At 39.7% G+C, this 18,521-nt stretch overlaps 1 protein-coding gene across 3 annotated transcripts in view; it reads left to right on the forward strand.

The window, feature by feature from the left end:
* The window catches only part of DTWD2 (DTW domain containing 2), a 158,995-nt gene that overhangs the window by 60,259 nt on the left and 80,215 nt on the right, over positions 1–18,521 (forward strand). For all 3 annotated transcript variants that reach the window (XM_067568909.1, XM_067568911.1, XM_067568910.1), the window contains exon 4: positions 13,801–13,990. In XM_067568909.1, the coding sequence (XP_067425010.1) occupies positions 13,801–13,990 (190 nt within the window). The remainder of the gene's footprint in view (positions 1–13,800; positions 13,991–18,521) is intronic.

Here is an 18,521-nt window from a genome sequence, read left to right on the forward strand (position 1 = left end):
TCCGTTTTCTTTGTTTGCTTCCAAGGCATGGAAATGTCCCTGACTGTGGCTCCTAGGCACTGCAGTAATAGAAATAATAAATAATATAACTTGTACATGTAATATTTGCACTATTATGCACACAAATGATATTGGCAGTCCACCGATCTGTGTTCCATTTATGCACATAATGAGTTTTTTATGATTTAAAATTGGTTGCTTATATGTTAGTATTCAGAAAGTATATAGGAAAGTTATTCAATATTAAATAGCGTGAAGTCACTTTTGGAAAATATGGCCTGTTTGATTAAAGTTGGGAATGAGGGCTGCTTGCTACAGATGATATTGCTTCTAGATAGAAAATTTTTCTGAACATTACCAGTGCTAAAATCACCATGTTTAGAGGCCATTTTGGAAGACCGTGTTTTCAGCAGATTCCATACGGAATCCTCTGCACCATAAGTATTCTCGAATAATATGACTGAATTTCTGGAAGATTATGAAGGTGTGGTAGCAATACTGAATGACTTTAGTATAGACAAGAAGAGAAAAGGGGAGCACAATACACATTTGAGCACATTGAGGGTGTCAGTAAAAATTAAAAAAGGAAAAGTCTTAGATCAAGAAAAATTAGATTATTTTCAGCACCCAGAAGCGTAGTAGGTGTTACCCGAAGACCAAGTCACAAGCCCTGCCTAGAAGATCTGATGTAAATTGATACATGAAACAATAAAAGCAACACACAATAAACAAAAAAGAAGGGAAAGGAGAGGTAGGACAAGAGTTGCAATAATAGTCACAACAACAAGAGTTCTGTAGCACTTTAAAGACTAACAAATTTAATTTCAGCGGGCATAAGCTTTCGTGGGCTCCAACCCACTTCCTCAGATGCAAATAATAGAAATCATACAGGAGTCAACATATACATATCCAAGGGAAGTGACAACAATGGCGGAGGTGGATGAAGGACTTTTTGCTGTATACAGACTAACACGGCTACCCCTCTGGAACTCTTCAATAATAGTTACGATAATAATTATATGGATCAAAAAATCACATGGTTTCTCAGTAAGGGTCCAATTCAGGAAAGCATTCAAACATACATGCTTTCCTGAATAGGGACCTAAGACAGTATACAATTTTGGATATGTGTTTTAATAAAGATAGACTGATGGACACAAAGAACTCTATCCAGTTGTCACATTTCAGCCTTCAAACATTGCGGCTGTTGCTCAGTGTATGGTCTTTGAAACTGATATGGCTTGTGAAAGGAAAAACACTTACCTATTTACAGACATCCTTAATTTAAAGTATTCTTTAAAATAAATAGTCATGTCCTACCATGTACAGTGCCTTATTCAAAAAGTTTACGATTAATAACCAATAATATTTTTATTATTCATGTTGGAAGTGCTAAGAAAAAACAACAAAATGCTTATATTCATGAATAAAATACCATAATTTCTGGGATTTACTTTTTTTTTAGGATGCTAATAAACATTTTGCAAGCAGTTTTTTAAAATCATAATAAATACTGTTTGCTAAGCTTAACAGGAAATTCTTGTGTGTTGTAAAGAGAAACGTTCTAGATGAAGTTGCTCAATGTAATCTGACTTGTCAACAATTTGAATGATCTTCATTTAATTCTTTTAGAGTTATATGAGAAATCTTGGCACTAATGCTTTTGAATTTGAACTTTATAACTGTGACAGTTGCAAAGAAAGGGGGGGGAAACACACGAGGCTACTTTTGCTTTGACTTTCTGTTCTATTTGTAATTAAATAGCTGACTATTTAAGTTATAATAGTTCTTTACTATCTATCCATAGATCTTCAAGTTTATGTAATCTATTAGTAAATTCTGAATGTTATGACGCTAATGATTACATCCAAATAGCCGTTTGATCTGAACCCTGTTATTTGGAGCAGGAGACTGTTTCAAAGTATAGAAAAAAAACATTTTAATTGATTTGTCTGCAAAAATTAATCAGGCGGAGAATACATACATAGATCTCCAAAATTCATCACAAGTTAGATTTCAAAATCAGTACAATAGATTCCATACAAACAAACTGCCAGCTCTGTAACAGGCGAGTGATTAAATTAGGTACATCAAAAATCCAATAGGAGGTTTGGGAAACTCATTTCAACTTCAATGTTGAGTGCAACTTACTTCTGCTAACATTTGTATACAAATATTTTCACTATTTACTTACTTGAACTGTGAGCTTTTCTCCTGGTTGCTCCCAAACAAAAATATTCTCTTTTATCTTATATTAATTACTTTAAATGAGTTTACTTGTTCCCAGTATAACGTACTCCCCAATGCTTTAAGTTACATGACTCTTTCACACAGTGCTGGGTGCTAGCCCATTGGAGGCCCTAAGCAGGAATATTCCTCCCCGATGCACAGTGCATACTAATAATTAATAGGGGACCCCCTCCCCTTAGCTGCTCAAGGTCCTAAGCATTTGCTTAGTCTGCTTGTGCCTAGCACCGGCTCTGCTTTCACAGTTTCCAGTTCTATTAAATATTTAAAACCAACATGCGTCTATCTATCCATCACTGTCTGTCAGTCCTTATATCTGTTTGCACTTCTGAAATGCCTATTGCAATAATGTCTAGGTATTGTAAAAGGATCCGAGAGTGAAGACTGCCCAAAAGACAGTGTTTTCTCCATTGTTCTGCTGTTTTAAATATGGTCGTCCTCGTTTTTCTAATGTTTTGTGGGGAGTGTTTGGCAAATACCAAACCAAATGATAGTTTTATAAAACCCTTCACATCAGTCTGGTGTAACCTTAGAGTGGACTAACTTAATCTAACTAAAGGTGTTTTTCTACTGTTTTATTTAAATGGGTATAAAAAACTGTAGACACAGCCCTCAATTTTCAAGTACACTGAATAAGCTATATAATAGCATTCCAAGATATTCACTTGTCTGTGTGTCACTCTAAAGCTGAGTCTGTGTAAAGTAATGGAAACAGGTACAAGCATGGTTGAGAGCTTTGTTCAGAATATCACAAAGTTGAATCATCATTGGGATTCATGGTCTTTTACCATCCAGTTTTTGAGTTCTCAGCCGTTTTGACTTTATTAATTACACCTGTGCGATGACAAGGCACACACTTCTCATTTGCCACCTGCCCAAATCCATACCACGTTCCCAGCATGACACAATCCACACACAATACCACCAGCGCACACAATAGCCCCAAACACACACAGTCCTTCACCTTAGCATGCACTCCTCATTCATGACCTGCACAAATCCATACCACTCACCCAACACAACACACACACAAAACAGCAAACATCACTCTAAAGCCCAGAATGTCTGTTGAGTTGGTTTGAAGTGCGGGAAACAGCTACAAGCATAGTTGAGAGCTCTTTTTGTTTACAGTATCACCATGTTCAGCCAGCACTGGGATTCACGATCTGTTACCATCCAGTTTTTAACGTTTTCACCCATTTGGGAGTTTTTGACACACACAACTTTACATCTCATGGACTTTCAAGTTTCTAGTTACCAATAAGTGCCCTACGCGCTTTTGAATGGGACAGTTCCCATTAATCAAAATGTAAACACTACAAATGCAGCAATAAAACCAATATTAACACTACAGCCACATTTGTATCTAAATTGTGTTTTCCAATATAAAATTATTTGAGTCCTTAGACTAATTTATATATTTCTTTCCCTGTCCCCCGCTCTGATTATCAGCTGTTTAAACCTTCAGGTGTTTAAACCTACAGTCTTCAGATCCATAGCATTAGACCTCTTCCATTTTAGCTATAAGAATAACTGATGGTGAGAGCGTGCTTTTATCCTCTGTTCAGATCAGTGCATAGCGTGGAACAAAGCACACACTTTACCATTAGGTTGCACAACTACTGTGAACTAGCACAGGCTCTGTTCCTGTCTCTGCGAGCAGAGTGTTGTCTAGTGGTTAGACAGCATAGCCAAATATGACAACTCTCTTGTTTAGGTTTGCTGTTAGAATTGAATTTGTGAATTCTGAATCTAAAAGCAGGAACTAGCACCCCTTCAGTTAAAGGACCAAGTATGTTAGCAAGGAGGCACTAGCAGCAAACTTTCATATGTGGTCTGATCACTAGAGGGATGAAGATCTATACTGTGTTACAGTGGGTAACACGGGCACACAGTTTTGCCCATTTCGTCTGAAAGGTTGTGTGGCAAAGTGGATGAGACTTGGATCTGTCATTGTAGAGACAGATTCTATTCCCAGATCTATTACTATATTGAAAGTGAAGTAAGGTAACCCAAATTAATGCCACTTTAGTTCTGAATAAGAGCATTCACCACAGGGATTTAGAATAGTTTAATTAATCCACTTTAAATTCATGCTTTAATTTAATTTGGATTAATTTTCCTTAGTATCCCCATGTAGACAAGCCCTATTTGTAAAATGAGTGTGTGACAATTGCCTCTCCTAAGTGTATGACCTTTGGTTAATAAAGATTGTGAAGGATAAAGAAATATTAAGCACAGCTGGTAAAACTAGGATTTGAGCTTGTAGGTTGTTGGTTTATAACTTCCCCTCCCCTAGTAATGTGTGGGGGAAGGTCTGTGTGTGTGAGTGGTATATAATAATAAAAAAGCATGAAATCTACAAAATTGTGCCGGAAGGTTTAGTACTTGGTATGGAGATCTGGGTTAGTCTCTGAAAGAGGAGGTAGCTTGTGCCTTTTCTATTCATGGTTTTGTGACTTAATACCAAATTTTGAGTTGGACCTGTAATGATCTGGAAACCAGGTTAAGTTACATTACACTGATAATATATGATCTCTTTGCCTCAACTGCATTGTGAACATTTAAATCCTCTTAGAAACTGCATATCTGTGCACAGGCGGAATGAATTACAGGAATTCAGCCTGGAAGTGAGAAACACATACACTATTGTGCCCAGATGATTCTCCGAGGAGATGATTGATAGATTTTTGAAGGCCTGTTATAATCACTTTGTTTTACATATGCAGAAGGGAAGACTAAGAACCTCACCCAATCATTTTTGCATCAAGCTCATAACTCCTCGTTATGGCATATCTCTTAGAATGATATCCAGTCTGGATTGAAAGATTTCCAGTGATGGAGAATCCACCACATCCCTAGATAAATTGTTCAATGGTTAATTACCCTCATTGTTAAAAATGTGTCCCTTATTTCTAATGTGGATTGTTCAGTCATCAGCTTCCAACTTGATGTCATTATGCCTTTTTCTGCTAGGTCAGAGAACTGTTTACCTTGGAATGGATGAAGCTTTCTTGCTAGTCGGGATGGAAGAAAGTGTTTTTTGCCATCTGTATTTATCTTGGTGTCGAGAGTCAATCATGACTAATATGCACAATTGACCAGTTAAGAGCATATTTAGTCGCCTGTGTATGCCTTTCAATGGCTGTGTATGTAATTCTAATTGTTCATACATATGTACATGTATTGTTTTGAAAAATAGTTTATGTATTTTTACAGATGTTTTATTTAATTTTTAAGCAGGTATTTTTAACTGTTCATTAATCAGTTTTGCTTTCTATGCTTTTTGTTTTCACAATATGTTTGAAATTACATCTGTGGTGCTCTTCAATTAAGTAATCCTGTTTTGTAGTATAAGATTTTCAAACCTTAAAGCTTCTTGTAAAAAAAAAACAAAAACCTGGCAATGGCATGGTGCTGCTGTCCTCTAGCTGAGAGGAATACATAGTGATGTCTTAGATATTATATGAATGATTAAATGGAGAAAAGGAGGGAGACACACTTTATGTATAATTGCATTCATATGATATTCTGTAGTAAGCAACAGAATAGACAAGTACAAACTAATCTTGTAAATAGTGATGTGCAAAGGGAAAAGGGCTTTTGCCCCTTTTTGCTTTGTTGTGATTATATAAAGAGAACTGAAACTTTATAATAAAAACAAAAGTAAATTAAAAATAAGGCCAGAAATAAAGCTCTCTGCTCGTGGGTGGGTGGGTGAGTTGGTTGATTGGTTTATTTTAAACACCTGTTTTACTTCAACTACTTGTTAATATTTTGGAAGTCCATGTTAAACATTCAACATCCCACTCCCCCAGTTAAGGTGAGAGAGCACACACTATACATTGTTTGACAAAGTACCGCAAGGGCAACCAGAGATGACATTCTTGATATTTTGAAGGTAAGAAACAAACACGGAAAATACTTTTTTCAGATTTTCTTTGTACATCATAAAGACGCGATGGAGGGCACAAACCCTATTTAAAATCCTTTGCAGGTCACCTTTATAAAAAGAACAGAAATGTCTCTTTAATGGAGAAAGGCTGGATAGAGCTCTTTCTGACGAAGTTCTATGAAAACTCCATACGTTTCCTCATCTACGTGGTTGCTCTGGATGCATTCTGTTCTTTCCATGACCACACAGTATTTCAGTGTAATCTGTATTTCCAAACTCTTGATAAAGGGAAGAAATTGCTGCTTGGAATGGGAGAGAAATAAATGGAGGTGGAAAGAAAGGCATAGCAGAAAAACATGCCACAGATGATCATCCAAAATCAGATCTCTTGTATGCAGGTGCAAGTTCACTGGTGCTTGTGGAATTGCACCTCCTTACATCAGAGGTCTCTTTGCCCTCTTAATAGTGTTCAGGCTCTGGGGGTGCAGTTGAGTGCTGTCTCTGAAGTGTGCAGTAAAGAACTTGCAGCCCAGGGAGAAGCTAAAGTGGCTTTGAACTTCCTTTGTGGTCTCTTGATCCTGACCTGCTCTTAGGCTGGAGAGACCCCTGGTGTAACAGACAGCCTTCCCAGGCTTCCTTATTGGACTGCAGTGCTGCCTGGAATCTGCCTGGTATTTCTGTAGCACTGCACGCTGTAGCCCTGCCCTTTCAGGTACCCCAGAACTGTCTCTGACACATTCCCTCCTCCAAGGCTTCACACATGCTTTTCTTAGTGTAACATTACCCGTGTCCCAGGGTACAATCTGGACTTTTGAACAGCTGTGTCCCCTTAGTTGTCTAACCTGGGGTGCCCCCCTTTTACGTGCTATGCTGTCAAAACATCCACTCCTGGCTTGCTCACATAGCCTTCAGCGTGCAAATTTACTCCCGGCTAGATATTTGAGCACTCTGCCCCAGTCACTCATGAATTGCATACAGGGCAACATCCACAAATTTATTAGTCCTACCCTTGTTTTCCCAGAAATGTCTTGTTCTGTCCAGCACACTACTGAACGATGCAAACTCACAAGAAGTTCATCATTTTATCAAAGAAAATGATAATGCACCAGCAATGTTATCCGAAATGGAGTTTCTCCACACACTCAAATACAAACACACTGGTGAAGATAAAACAGATACGTTTATTAACTACAGAAATACAGATTTTAAATGATTATAAGTGATGCATAAAATTCAGGATTGGTTAAAAAGAAAATGAGAGAGTAATATGCAGGCCAATATCTAACTTAACAAGCTAAGTGAACTTAAAAGCAAAGGTTTTCTCTCATCATATGCTGTTGTAAATTTTACAAGCTGGGTCCCCTTTCAGCCTGGGTCCATTCCCTCTTAGTTCAGTTCTTTGGGAGCCATTGATGTCAAGAGCAGAGAGATGGGAGGAGGGAGAGGTGAAGTCAAGTGTTTTCCTCCCTCTTTATAATTCAATTTCTTGTTCTAGAAATCTCCTTGCTTGAGTCATGGTGAGACAGTCCATTGTGGACGTGAGGTTTGAATAAGCCCTTTGATGAAATGTAAATTTCTTGTTTACATCCCCACCCCCCATGCTGAAAGATGGCTGCTTAAGTAGGTGATGGCCCTTTAACACCTTTCTGGGGTACTAGTGTGTCTTTGTCGCAGAAAAACTGGTTTGTGGGGGTGTGTAAAACTCGGAATTACAACAATTTCAGTATTAATCATATACTACACTCTTATAGCTTCGCATTTGCTACACTTTTTAACAGTGTAATGATAGTCTGCAGATTACGACTTTTCAAATGATACTTTATAAGGTATGTTTTGACAAAACTTCTTATAGTCTTGTAAAAGTGATGACTATGATAATATAAACTGACACTTAGTTTCTGGGCTGGGAAATCCTTCCCCTGCTAGATATGGGGCTTTTACGCCAGGGATGAGGATCTCACTCGAAGTGTTGGTATTGGGGTAAGTACTTCGAGTTTGCTCAGTGTTCCTCTGGATGTCTTGACATGGGTTGGGTTCCTTTCTGGCTAACTGCCAGAACAGACTTGTAAATTTTAACCTAGTTATGTTCTTAGATGTATTTCTTCTTTGGAAGTTCAAGTGATCTTTCCTTCCCCCTTTCAAAAGAAAAACTGTTAAATATTTTAAAATAAATTACCCATATAGGGAAAAGGTCATGCTCCTTGTGCTTTTCAGAATCCAAAATTAGCTATGACATGGCATTTTTTAAAATGTTCATATTGTATCATCAAGACACAAGAAGGAAATACCAACTACATGGAAAAGAAAAGTTGGGTTTTTTCCCCCAGTATAATTAGTAAATATGTGTACAGTGCATAGCAATTTTTTATAGTAAAGTGTTTTTATCTGAAAAGATACTAAATTGTTTAGGTCCTGTATTCTGCCTGCTGTTATCCTGAATCACAGATGTTTATAGAATTATTGACGTGTGGGACATAGAAATAAGCATGGCAATTAACCAAAAAAAAAACCAACACCCCCAAACCAAAAAAATAAAAAGTCTAGAATGGCTGATGTTATAAAGCACTTTGACTATGGTCCTGCAAGGACTATTCATGTGCTTTAAGTTAAGTGCATGCCCAAGTAGTATGTGCCATTTTGGTCTTGTTTGAAGCACTTTTCTGGTAACTACTAATTAATCCTCACAATGTTCACATGAGGTAAGTGGTTATTACCCTAATTTTACAGAAGAGGAAATGGAGACAGAAAGGTGAAATGACTTGTCCAAGGCTTATTAGAGAGACAAGGTGGGTGAGGTAATCTTTTATTGGACCAACTTCTGTTGGTGAGAGAGACAAACTTTCGAGCTTATGCAGAACTGAAGAAGAGTTCTGTATAAGCTCAAAAGCTAGTCTCTCTCTCATCAACAGATGTTGCCTCACCCATCTTGTCTCTCTAATATCCTGAGACTTACACAGCTACAACAACACTTCATTATCTAAGGCTAAGTGGATTTTATGGGTTGTGAATGTAGTTGTTAAATTGGCTGTATTGATGCCACATTATCATGTTTGTTACATTAATGCAACTGCTAACGAATTATAAATCCATTTTTAAAAAAGATATGTATTCTCCTTGTATGTCACAGTTAAGGCTATGTGGTAGTTTATACCAGAAGGAGACGTAGGTTATAAATTATTCTCTTCTTCAAAGAAGACAGGAGTGTTACCTTCTTTCCACAACACAGTGTTAGTAATAGTTAAGTGCCGATACATTTAATATTTGTGAAGGTAGAGAAACATAAATGTGGCTATTGGCCTCCACAATTTACTTTTCAGTATTTGAGGAAAATGTAAGTAGAGCAAAGCAACCTTAACTAATATTAAATGGATTTCCCCTAGTTTTTAAACTGTTTAAATTGAAGATAAAAATTGAAAGCAAATAATATACTACCTTACAAAGAATGGCAACAATATGGTGAATGTGACAGCTGCAGTGAGGGTTCAGTGTGGAGAAATGATGACATTAGCTTACATGCAGCCTTTGCAACTTGACTAACCATGTTATGTACAAAGACATAGGCTGCTACTTAGCAAAGAATGTTGATATTAGTAAATGTGGCACTTTCAAATTGGTGATACTGAAGTCAATAATGACATTAGAGTAAATGGGCCAGTTGGAATTTGAAACTTGTTGCAGTGTATGGACATAGATCTCTGCCTAGCAAACAATGTCATCATATCATTAAGCTGCACTGGCACAGCTCAAATCATTTATGAAGCATAATCATTTTTCTCAAATACCAAAAAGGGAAAATATAAAACTGGTATTTATATAAACTAGCTATACAGTAATCTATATTGTAAAGATAGTGTTGAAGGGTTCTGAAACCAAGTGAGATGCTAGTGACCCAATTTATAAAATAATCTGTTTTTAGTCCCATAATATTTAAAAATATTACTCCCCTAGAAATTCTAATTATGCCGAAAATTAGACTTCCTATACTCTATTTTTGTAAGTTTTGGGTAAAACAGCTAGCACACATTGCCATTCTTGTCTCTTCTTAAATGCAGTTCACTGATACAACCTTACCTATGGGATAATCACTGCTAAACCATAATTGCATCATATTAAAATTTTGTTTGGGAATTTTAAATGAGTATGACTGAGACCATTGGCCATTCAAAGTAAACCTTTGCGTAATTTTTTGTTAGAGGCATATTAAAATTTACATGATAGAACAAATTGAAGGATCTGATTAGTTGATAAGATTTATAGCAGTGAAATTAGTACACAGCAATTCTGTGGTTGAAACTCTTTAGTTGTGTCAGCTTTTTTCATAATCGTGTGTTTATAAAAGAGTGCAAAAAATTAAGTAATTCTGAATCCTGACCACTTTGAAAATACTGGAAGTACAGTACCTAAAGTCAATAGGAACTTTCATTTTATACTCAGTTTGAATTGGAGCAGCTGCCACATTTTTGCAGCCCCTTTGAAGCAGGTGGCACTCAGGAGGGAACTGGGCGATTTAAGAAAATCACTTTTTTTTTTATATACTACTCCCCCCCCCCCCCCCGATGGACACTGAGATGTAAAACCTTTAAAAGTCTGGCTCTGATCTGGGGGAAAATGGTGGTGGTTAGAAGTTTCAGGGTTTTTTTTAAAAAAAAAAAAAACTGGCTTAGATCCCTCTTGAGACTTGGCAGCTTCTAAAAGGCTGCCATCAGCATGATGGCTGCTCTGACTGAAATGGAAGTCAAAATTAACGTTCTTGCTGCTTCTTGTGCAGCAGTGTCCTATAGCCAGTAATGTTTCAAACTGAAACCTTTTCACGTCTTAATACAAGCAATGACACACTAGGACAGTGATGCTTTAGTTATCTATTTTGTAAACAGCCGAACTAACCTTTGTTTAATTAACTTTTAATATGAAACCTACTTTTTTTCTTTGTTTTACAATGACTCATTGTATCACCTGTTGTTTGTTCTTTTTCTTCTTTAATAGAGAAAGGTTTAAAAAGAAACTAAATACAAAAAACTATATGAAGGCACTGTTAAGGTTACATAGCTTAACATTTAAAAGTAAGGAAATACAAAGGTGGTTGAATACCTAACTATGACATTTGGACATAATCATTACAATATAAATCTTACTGTATTGTGTATGTAGTTTAAGCTTGTGGGAAAAATGTATTGTTTAGTTAGACCAAATTTTCCAAACAGTTCCTCACCTCAATATCTCCCATTTGGGCAGCTAAATGAATGGTATGACTTTCAAAATTGTTCCACATAGGAACTCCCACTAGGAATATCTGACTCTAGCTGTATGTGCTGAGTCCTTTTGAAAAATCCTGCTGTACAGCATTATTTGAGAAGTAAAATGTGATCACATAAATGAAGACTGTATAGTAATGCTTGTGCACAAGGAGGCAGATCCAAAGCATGGTGGTTGCTTTCTGTAAAGTGGCTTTAACAATGGTATTGTTGAGGTATAAATTTGGGTCTCAGCAACTCCATATTATATTGCTCAATATATAAGTAAGAAGATACTTTAACTGCCAACCCTGCACACTGTAATTGGGACCTGTAAGACAAGTTCTTTCTATCTCATATATCTTCACCACATCAAAGAAAGGCATAGTTAGGTGTAGTTGAGGTGCACACCTAATAACTCTCACCCAAATAAAGTGTATTTTAATAGTGATGATGCATGTGAAGGAAAAGGCCAGCTGACCTGCACATCTACGCCAAATGAATTTAAAAAACAAGTGGAACTAAAATAAGCATGGTACAAAAAAAGTATAATCTCATGAGCTTATTTTGAGTTAACAGGGTTCAGCCGCAATATGGCCCCGAGGTTGTGTTTATGTCATTCTCGTCTCTTCTTATGTCATGTCTAGGGATCTTCTCTGAAAATCTTACTAGTGCTGAGTGTGACTCCGACATGACCACTCGTGGTAGTGAGCACTACAGTGTCTGGTAATGGCTGTGTGATTGGGCCATTACTGGCAAGGTTTTGAACACCCCCAGAGAGCTGTTCAGCACTTTTTCACTAGATAAGTGAGGAGTGCTGAATATCTCTCTGGAGAGGCTCACTACCTGGTAGGATCAGTTCTGTAGATAAGTTCCTTAGGGCAGGGACAGTGTCTTTCATTTATCTGTAAAGCAACATGCCCACTTATGGAACAATATAAATAATAATTGACTTTCACATTCCAAGTTTTATTTATGGAAGTGGCTCTTAGAAAAATAATCTTTGTACATTTAAATAGACCTAGTCTGAAGTGGAGTCACTGGAACCATTTTTCATTGGTAACCGTGAGTCCAAACTGGATCATGGTAGATGCATGAGAGGTCTAATCAGGTGCCTGATGAAGCTGCTTAGGTCTGACCAGCCCAATTCTAGAGCAACACAGCTTGTTACAGATTTCACAGATCTATGTGTTTTCTGAGTGAGAGTCCAGGATTACAGCACTCTGCTTTCTTCTTTCTTGCTTTGCTTCCATCCTCTGGGTCAAAGCTGCTTTATGTTGCGCAGCACCCAGTGCCAGACATTCCCTCCAAATTGGACAGGATTCTATGCACGCTTTCCAGCTTTCTACATTGATGTTGAATGGATCACTGGAACCACTGAGACAATAAACAGAATCTCACCAGTGCCTTTTCAGAGTACATCTGAGCCCAAACGTTCACAATTCAAATGTAACTTTCACATTTCCTGATGTTTTAGTTCTTACCTGTAGAACTTTAATCCTGACTCATTATTATTATTATTTTATTTATTATTATTACTATTAAATATGCATTAAACTTGGTTGTTTTTTTTCTGGAAACATTTTGAAATACTTTTACTTACTTAATGGAAAATATTTTCTATTTTAAGTATTCACCCTCAATTTGAATAAAGCGTTTGTAGTCCTTTGCTTTTTATTTATGCTAAAACTATTTTGTATATATGTTTTTAATTATTTGTAAAAGCCTAATATGACTTTTAAATCTGTAATAAATAATTCAGCACATTCAAGGATGTCGGCATAACTGTGAACTCTCCCTAAAGCAAATAGATACTGAATTTAGCTCTGAATCTAATGAAAATTATATGCTGTCATATGGGAGATCAAAACTCTGTACCTGGTTCTTGTGTTTTGCTCACTGGGAGTGTTGCTGAGTCAGTATCTTTTGGCCGTTATTTTCAAGCGCTCATTAACTTTTCTTGTGTCTCTTTGTTGGTGCCCAAGTTGCCAAGACCACCGTGATTTTTTTTAAAGAGATGCTAAGAACTTAAGTTCCATTGACTTCAATAAGAGTTGTGGGTGCTTAAATTCTCTGTAAATCAGACACTAGAACTCAAATTGGACATCCAATTTGTAAATCCAGTTTAGTAACTTGGATGTCCAATTTGAGAGTTCTAGTGTCTGAAAATTTAGCCCCTAAGCTTTTTGGAAGTTTGTGGTAAAGTAGCACCTCATAGTATTCTGCAGGTTCCTATGCCCGACTAAGGAGCAGGATTGAAAGCTATAGAAGGGAGTATAGGGACTTCGATAATTGAAATTGGGAGAAGATGAATTGGAAGAGTCAATAAATTGGCAGAACTATGGGGAAGAGGCATGATAACAGATTACATATATTTTCTTTTTCAGAAAAACACACACAAAATCTTTTCTCTATTCATGGTTGTAGGTATCCTGAATTAGCAGCTGTGTGCAGAAATTCTAGTACCCTAATTCTGTATCCTGGAGCTGAAGCAGCTAATTTGGAAGAAATGGCTTTGATCCTCTCAAGTCCATCCACAATGATCATCATTGATGGAACCTGGAGTCAGGCCAAAGATATATTCTACAAAAACTCTCTTTTCCGGCTTCCTAAACAGGTAAGATGTAATGCTTTGACTTGAGATGGTGATAAGTATTTTCTTTTTTCACTGGAAGTGTTTGAACTAGAGCTTGTCAAAAACTACAACTTTATCTTGGGTAAAATTTTAATGTTTCAATTTTTGTTTGTTCCACGTTGGGACAAAAACATCAAAATATTGACATTTTTCACAAAACATGAAGTTAAAAAAATTTGGATTTTGAAATGTCAAAATGTTCATGTTAATGTTACTGAATTGAAATGTTTCATTTTGATTTGTTGAGCAGACTCAAAATATTTAATTGCACTTTTGTTCAGCACTGGTCCGTGTCTGAGCTGCTTTGGTGCCTCATCGTCGCTGTAGTTTGGGTGCTTTTTGTCCCCAGCCTTTTCTGTGGGTTGAACTCCTCCAGCCAGACTACTTCTCTCATCATGCACTGTGATCACATAAATCACCTCATTCACCACACTGGTTAAATTAGAGGGGAGACTATGCTGCGTCATGGCAAATGTGGTTCAGCCATCTGTAGTTCATACTGTCCTCCCTACGTTACTGAGGGTAGGAAAATCTTTGTTTAAATAAATTTCACTGTTTGCATCCTTTTTTTATATAGTTACTGGAAATAACTCCCTCCCAGGCAGCCGTATAGGGCACTGTGTGATTGGATATGCAGTAAGAAAAGAACACCAGGCCAGATTGTGGCTCTCTAGGTCTGCACAGAATTGGGGCTCAGCTGTTTCCTCAGCATACTTGTCCCTCTATCATCCCCACGGGGACCCTGCAGAGGCACTTTCATGTGGTCTGGATTCATAATGGAGACTAGAGTACTTGGGTATGGGCAAGGACTTGAGTAGGTGGGGGATGGAAGGAATAGATCTTTTAGGCATAAAAGGTAAAACAGTGCTGGGCTTTATCTTTTTTGGTGTAGCTGTTGCAGTCACTGGAAGCCTTGGTAGCAGAGCTCCAATAAAGCTGCACTGCTAGGTTACCATGGGCTAGAGCTGGTGTACTGGCTTCTGGTCTCCAATATATCCCTCAGGATACCCTAGATTTGGTGATGGCCATGGTGGCTTTTCACCTGGGGGGCAACCCCAATACCACATATTCAGTTAATGCCAGGGGCTGTATTATCTTTTCTATGAATCTCCTAGTGTGGTGGGATAGTCCTTGAGGCCATTCGTAGCACAGCTCCATTGAAGTCAGGGGTACGCTGGGGCACAGAGCTTCTGCCGAGGAGGAGGGCTTTTGGCCTCTTGCTGATCCTCTATGGATCTGTGAGGTTTTGGGGGCCGCTTACAGAGCCTGTTTCCTGCCCCTTCACTAATAGAATAATGAGATGGAAACGTCACAAAGAGACCCTTAAACTATTTCCTTTTCTCCTGAAGCCTACCCCATGAGTTTTCCCCTAGACAGGGCAGTCTGTTACCGCATTGGAACACTTAACTTCACTTTTATTGTTTTGTTTTAACCCTTTTTTTTTTAATTATCATTTTGCTTAATCAGCTTTGTTTAAAGATTAGTTTTTGATGGTTGTCTAACGGTATATTAGAAAACTATACTCCTATATGCTCTCAGTAAAAATGTAGACTACAGGCAATTCCCATAATCTTGGTGCTTAAAGCATTTACAGCATTTTAAGCTTTTAATGCCAGCTGAAAGATTTTTAATTTCAGAGCAGAAAAGAAATGTTCTTCTGTTCTGAAACAGTGTGATGAATAAGAAACCAACGGAAAATAGAGTAGGCAGGTCTTTAATTCTTTGGAATACACTAAAAGTATAGCATAAAATGTTTATTGAACCTGATAAAACTAGAATAAAGTCTGATTTACAAAATTAAAATATTCTAATACTTCTATGCACATCAAAGGCCTTTCAAAAAGACAGACATAATCATAGCTGCCTACTAATGACCTGACCTTACAGTGCTACAGTCATCACACTTTGGTATGTTTTAATATTTTATGGACCAGATTGTGACCTCCATGCTTATTTTTATGAGCAGATACTCTCATAACCGGTCCCATTGAAATCATGATTGAAGTGTGTCAGTCACAGGTATAACAGTGGAGACTTCCTAAGCATGGTGGTATGTTTTACAATAAGTATTTGGAGGCATAATCACTTTGTAAGACATAGTGCCCCTGAACAATGGAGAAAAACACCCTGGGAACTGCCCAGTAGTACACCTGTTCAACCAGTATAGTCAAAGTTCTGCACTCATCTCACCACAGGAAGAGATGATGGTATGAATGTGCTTGATCGTGTCTTCTCCAGGGCTGCTAGTGCTATTCTTATCTTCACTCCCTAGCATCAGAAAATGGATTATCCCTCTTCCCTGTGCAGGTGCAATAAGTGGGGAAGAGGACTTCTTACACCTTCTTGTTCTTCTAGACTATGATTCAGCAAAACAAAACACTTGAGCAGTTGCAAATGGGACTTAAGTATGTGCTAAGCTTTAAGCACATGCTTAATATTTAATAGGGATAGATTTAACTACATGTTTAATGTTAAACATGTACTTGAGTTCTTTGCCAAATCAGGGCCGAAGTACACCTGTGTAGGAGAAGCTTTCTGTTTTTTAATTTAAATAACAGAGAGGAGGAGTAACACATTCCTATCATACCTTTATAATCAGTTGGTTAATTCATGTCTGGAAGTGGCTTTGGAACAAACTAACTCCATGTCAGGACTACAGACAACTGACCTTTTTTATCAAACATGTTGGCCTATTTATGCATGATAAATATTTTTAAGGTGGTTGTGGGTTTCTTGAATGTGGTTGTACTCTATTCAATTGTTAGTGTGATTTATGTTAATGTAATTTTCTATAAGCAATATTTTGAAACCTCTGAGTTCTTTGCATAAGGTTTTTTAACCTGGGGGTGGGGGAGCTCCCCTGCAAGGGCCGTCGACGCGGGAGGCGTTCGCTGTGGCACGCACCCTAATGGGCATATCCATGTCTCCGTGTTTTCGTCGTCCCCTCCCCTCCTGCCCCCCCCCCCCCCCCCCCCCCCCCGGCCGAGGGCGCAGGGACCGGTGTCTCGGGGTAAACCCGCGCTGGGTGGCCCCGGTGGGTGGTCGAGACAGGAGTCCAGGTCTCCCCCCAGACGGTCGCGGAGGGTAGAGTGTGCGGGCTCTCTTCCTAGCTCCGACTCTGAGTCGTCAAGCTCTTCGACACTGTGGGCAGTTTAGAGGCTCATGCACAAGGCGACGTCGCTACAGTTCCGCCTCATGCGGGGATCGCACTTTGGGATCTTGCACCCTGGCACCAAGTCCAGTACAGCACCGGTCTCGATGCCTGGCACGCATCCTGGCGCGGATCCCGGTGCCCGACGACACGAACAAGCAGCGCCGGTCCAGATCCCCGGCGCGACTCCCGGCACCGGCGGAGACTCAACGGCACCGGTCCCGATCCCCGGGCCGTAGCCCGGCGAGGATCCCGGTACCAAAAGACTCTGCACCAATGGTGCCTCTGGCACCGCGCCACCGGTCAAGATCCTTGGAGTCAGAGCTAGGGCAGAGATGTCATGGCCGGCACCGCTCCCAATCTCCTAGGGGCAAGCTCCATTGCAAGACCTCAGCGCCAAAGCGGAGATCCTATTCCATCTCCTCCAGCTGCTCGCCCCCCCCGCTGGCACCAACGATCCTCCTTGTGATCTCAGAGCAGGTTGTCGACGAGGGCTGGCTGGGACCACGAGCATCGTAGGCATCGCTCCAGCGGCTCGGGGTCCCGTGCCCACCAGGAGGCTTCCCAGTTGGCACCGTTGTTGGCACTGGCATGGCCATAAGGACCTTGGCAGTGGCCCTACTGGGGGACATGGGGGGTCCAGATGGGCCAGGTTATGGTTTCGGTCCAGTCCTCAATGGCCTAACCAGCACCACCCCCCCCCCCCCCCCCGAGCCAGCCGGACAAGGTCCATTCCTCGGAGGAGGAATTGGACCCTCAGGAGGATCCCTCTACGGAGCCCCTCCCATAATCCTCCTCGTCTTCCCCTGACGATGCGGCCGCCAGGGACCATAGGGCACCCCTGCCTGACTTCAAGGCACACCAGGAACTGCTTAAGAGGGTGGCCAGCAACTTGAACCTGAAGCTCAAGGAGCTCTCTGAGGAGGAGGACCCCCTCTTTGGTGTGTCAGGGTCAGCAGGGCCATCCAGAGTCGCCCTGCCAGTGCACGAGAGGGTTTTGAAGCTGGCCAAGGCCCTCTGGCAAACCCCTGCCTTGGTTGTCCCTACGTCCAAGGGCGCCGAGAGGAAATATTATGTTCCCGCGGAGGGGTTTGAATTTCTATACAACCACACTGCTCCGGGGATTCTCGTGGTTGATGCCACCAACCAACGAGACAGGCAAAGGGCCCAGGGCAATGCCCCCAAAAATAAAGATAATAAAAAGCTCCACCTTTTCGACCGCAAGGTCTATTCTACGGGGGCACTGCAGCTGAGGATCGCCAACCACCAAGCGCTCCTCGGCCATTACAACCTGAACCTCTGGTCCTCCTTGTAGAGGTTCGCGCAGGGATTGCCACAGGTCCAAGCAGTGGACTTCGCCAC

This window comes from Emydura macquarii, unplaced genomic scaffold (genome assembly GCF_026122565.2).
Source record: "Emydura macquarii macquarii isolate MOO-44397 ecotype Brisbane River unplaced genomic scaffold, CSIRO-AGI_Emac_v2 contig_2897, whole genome shotgun sequence".
Lineage (NCBI taxonomy): Eukaryota > Metazoa > Chordata > Testudines > Chelidae > Emydura > Emydura macquarii.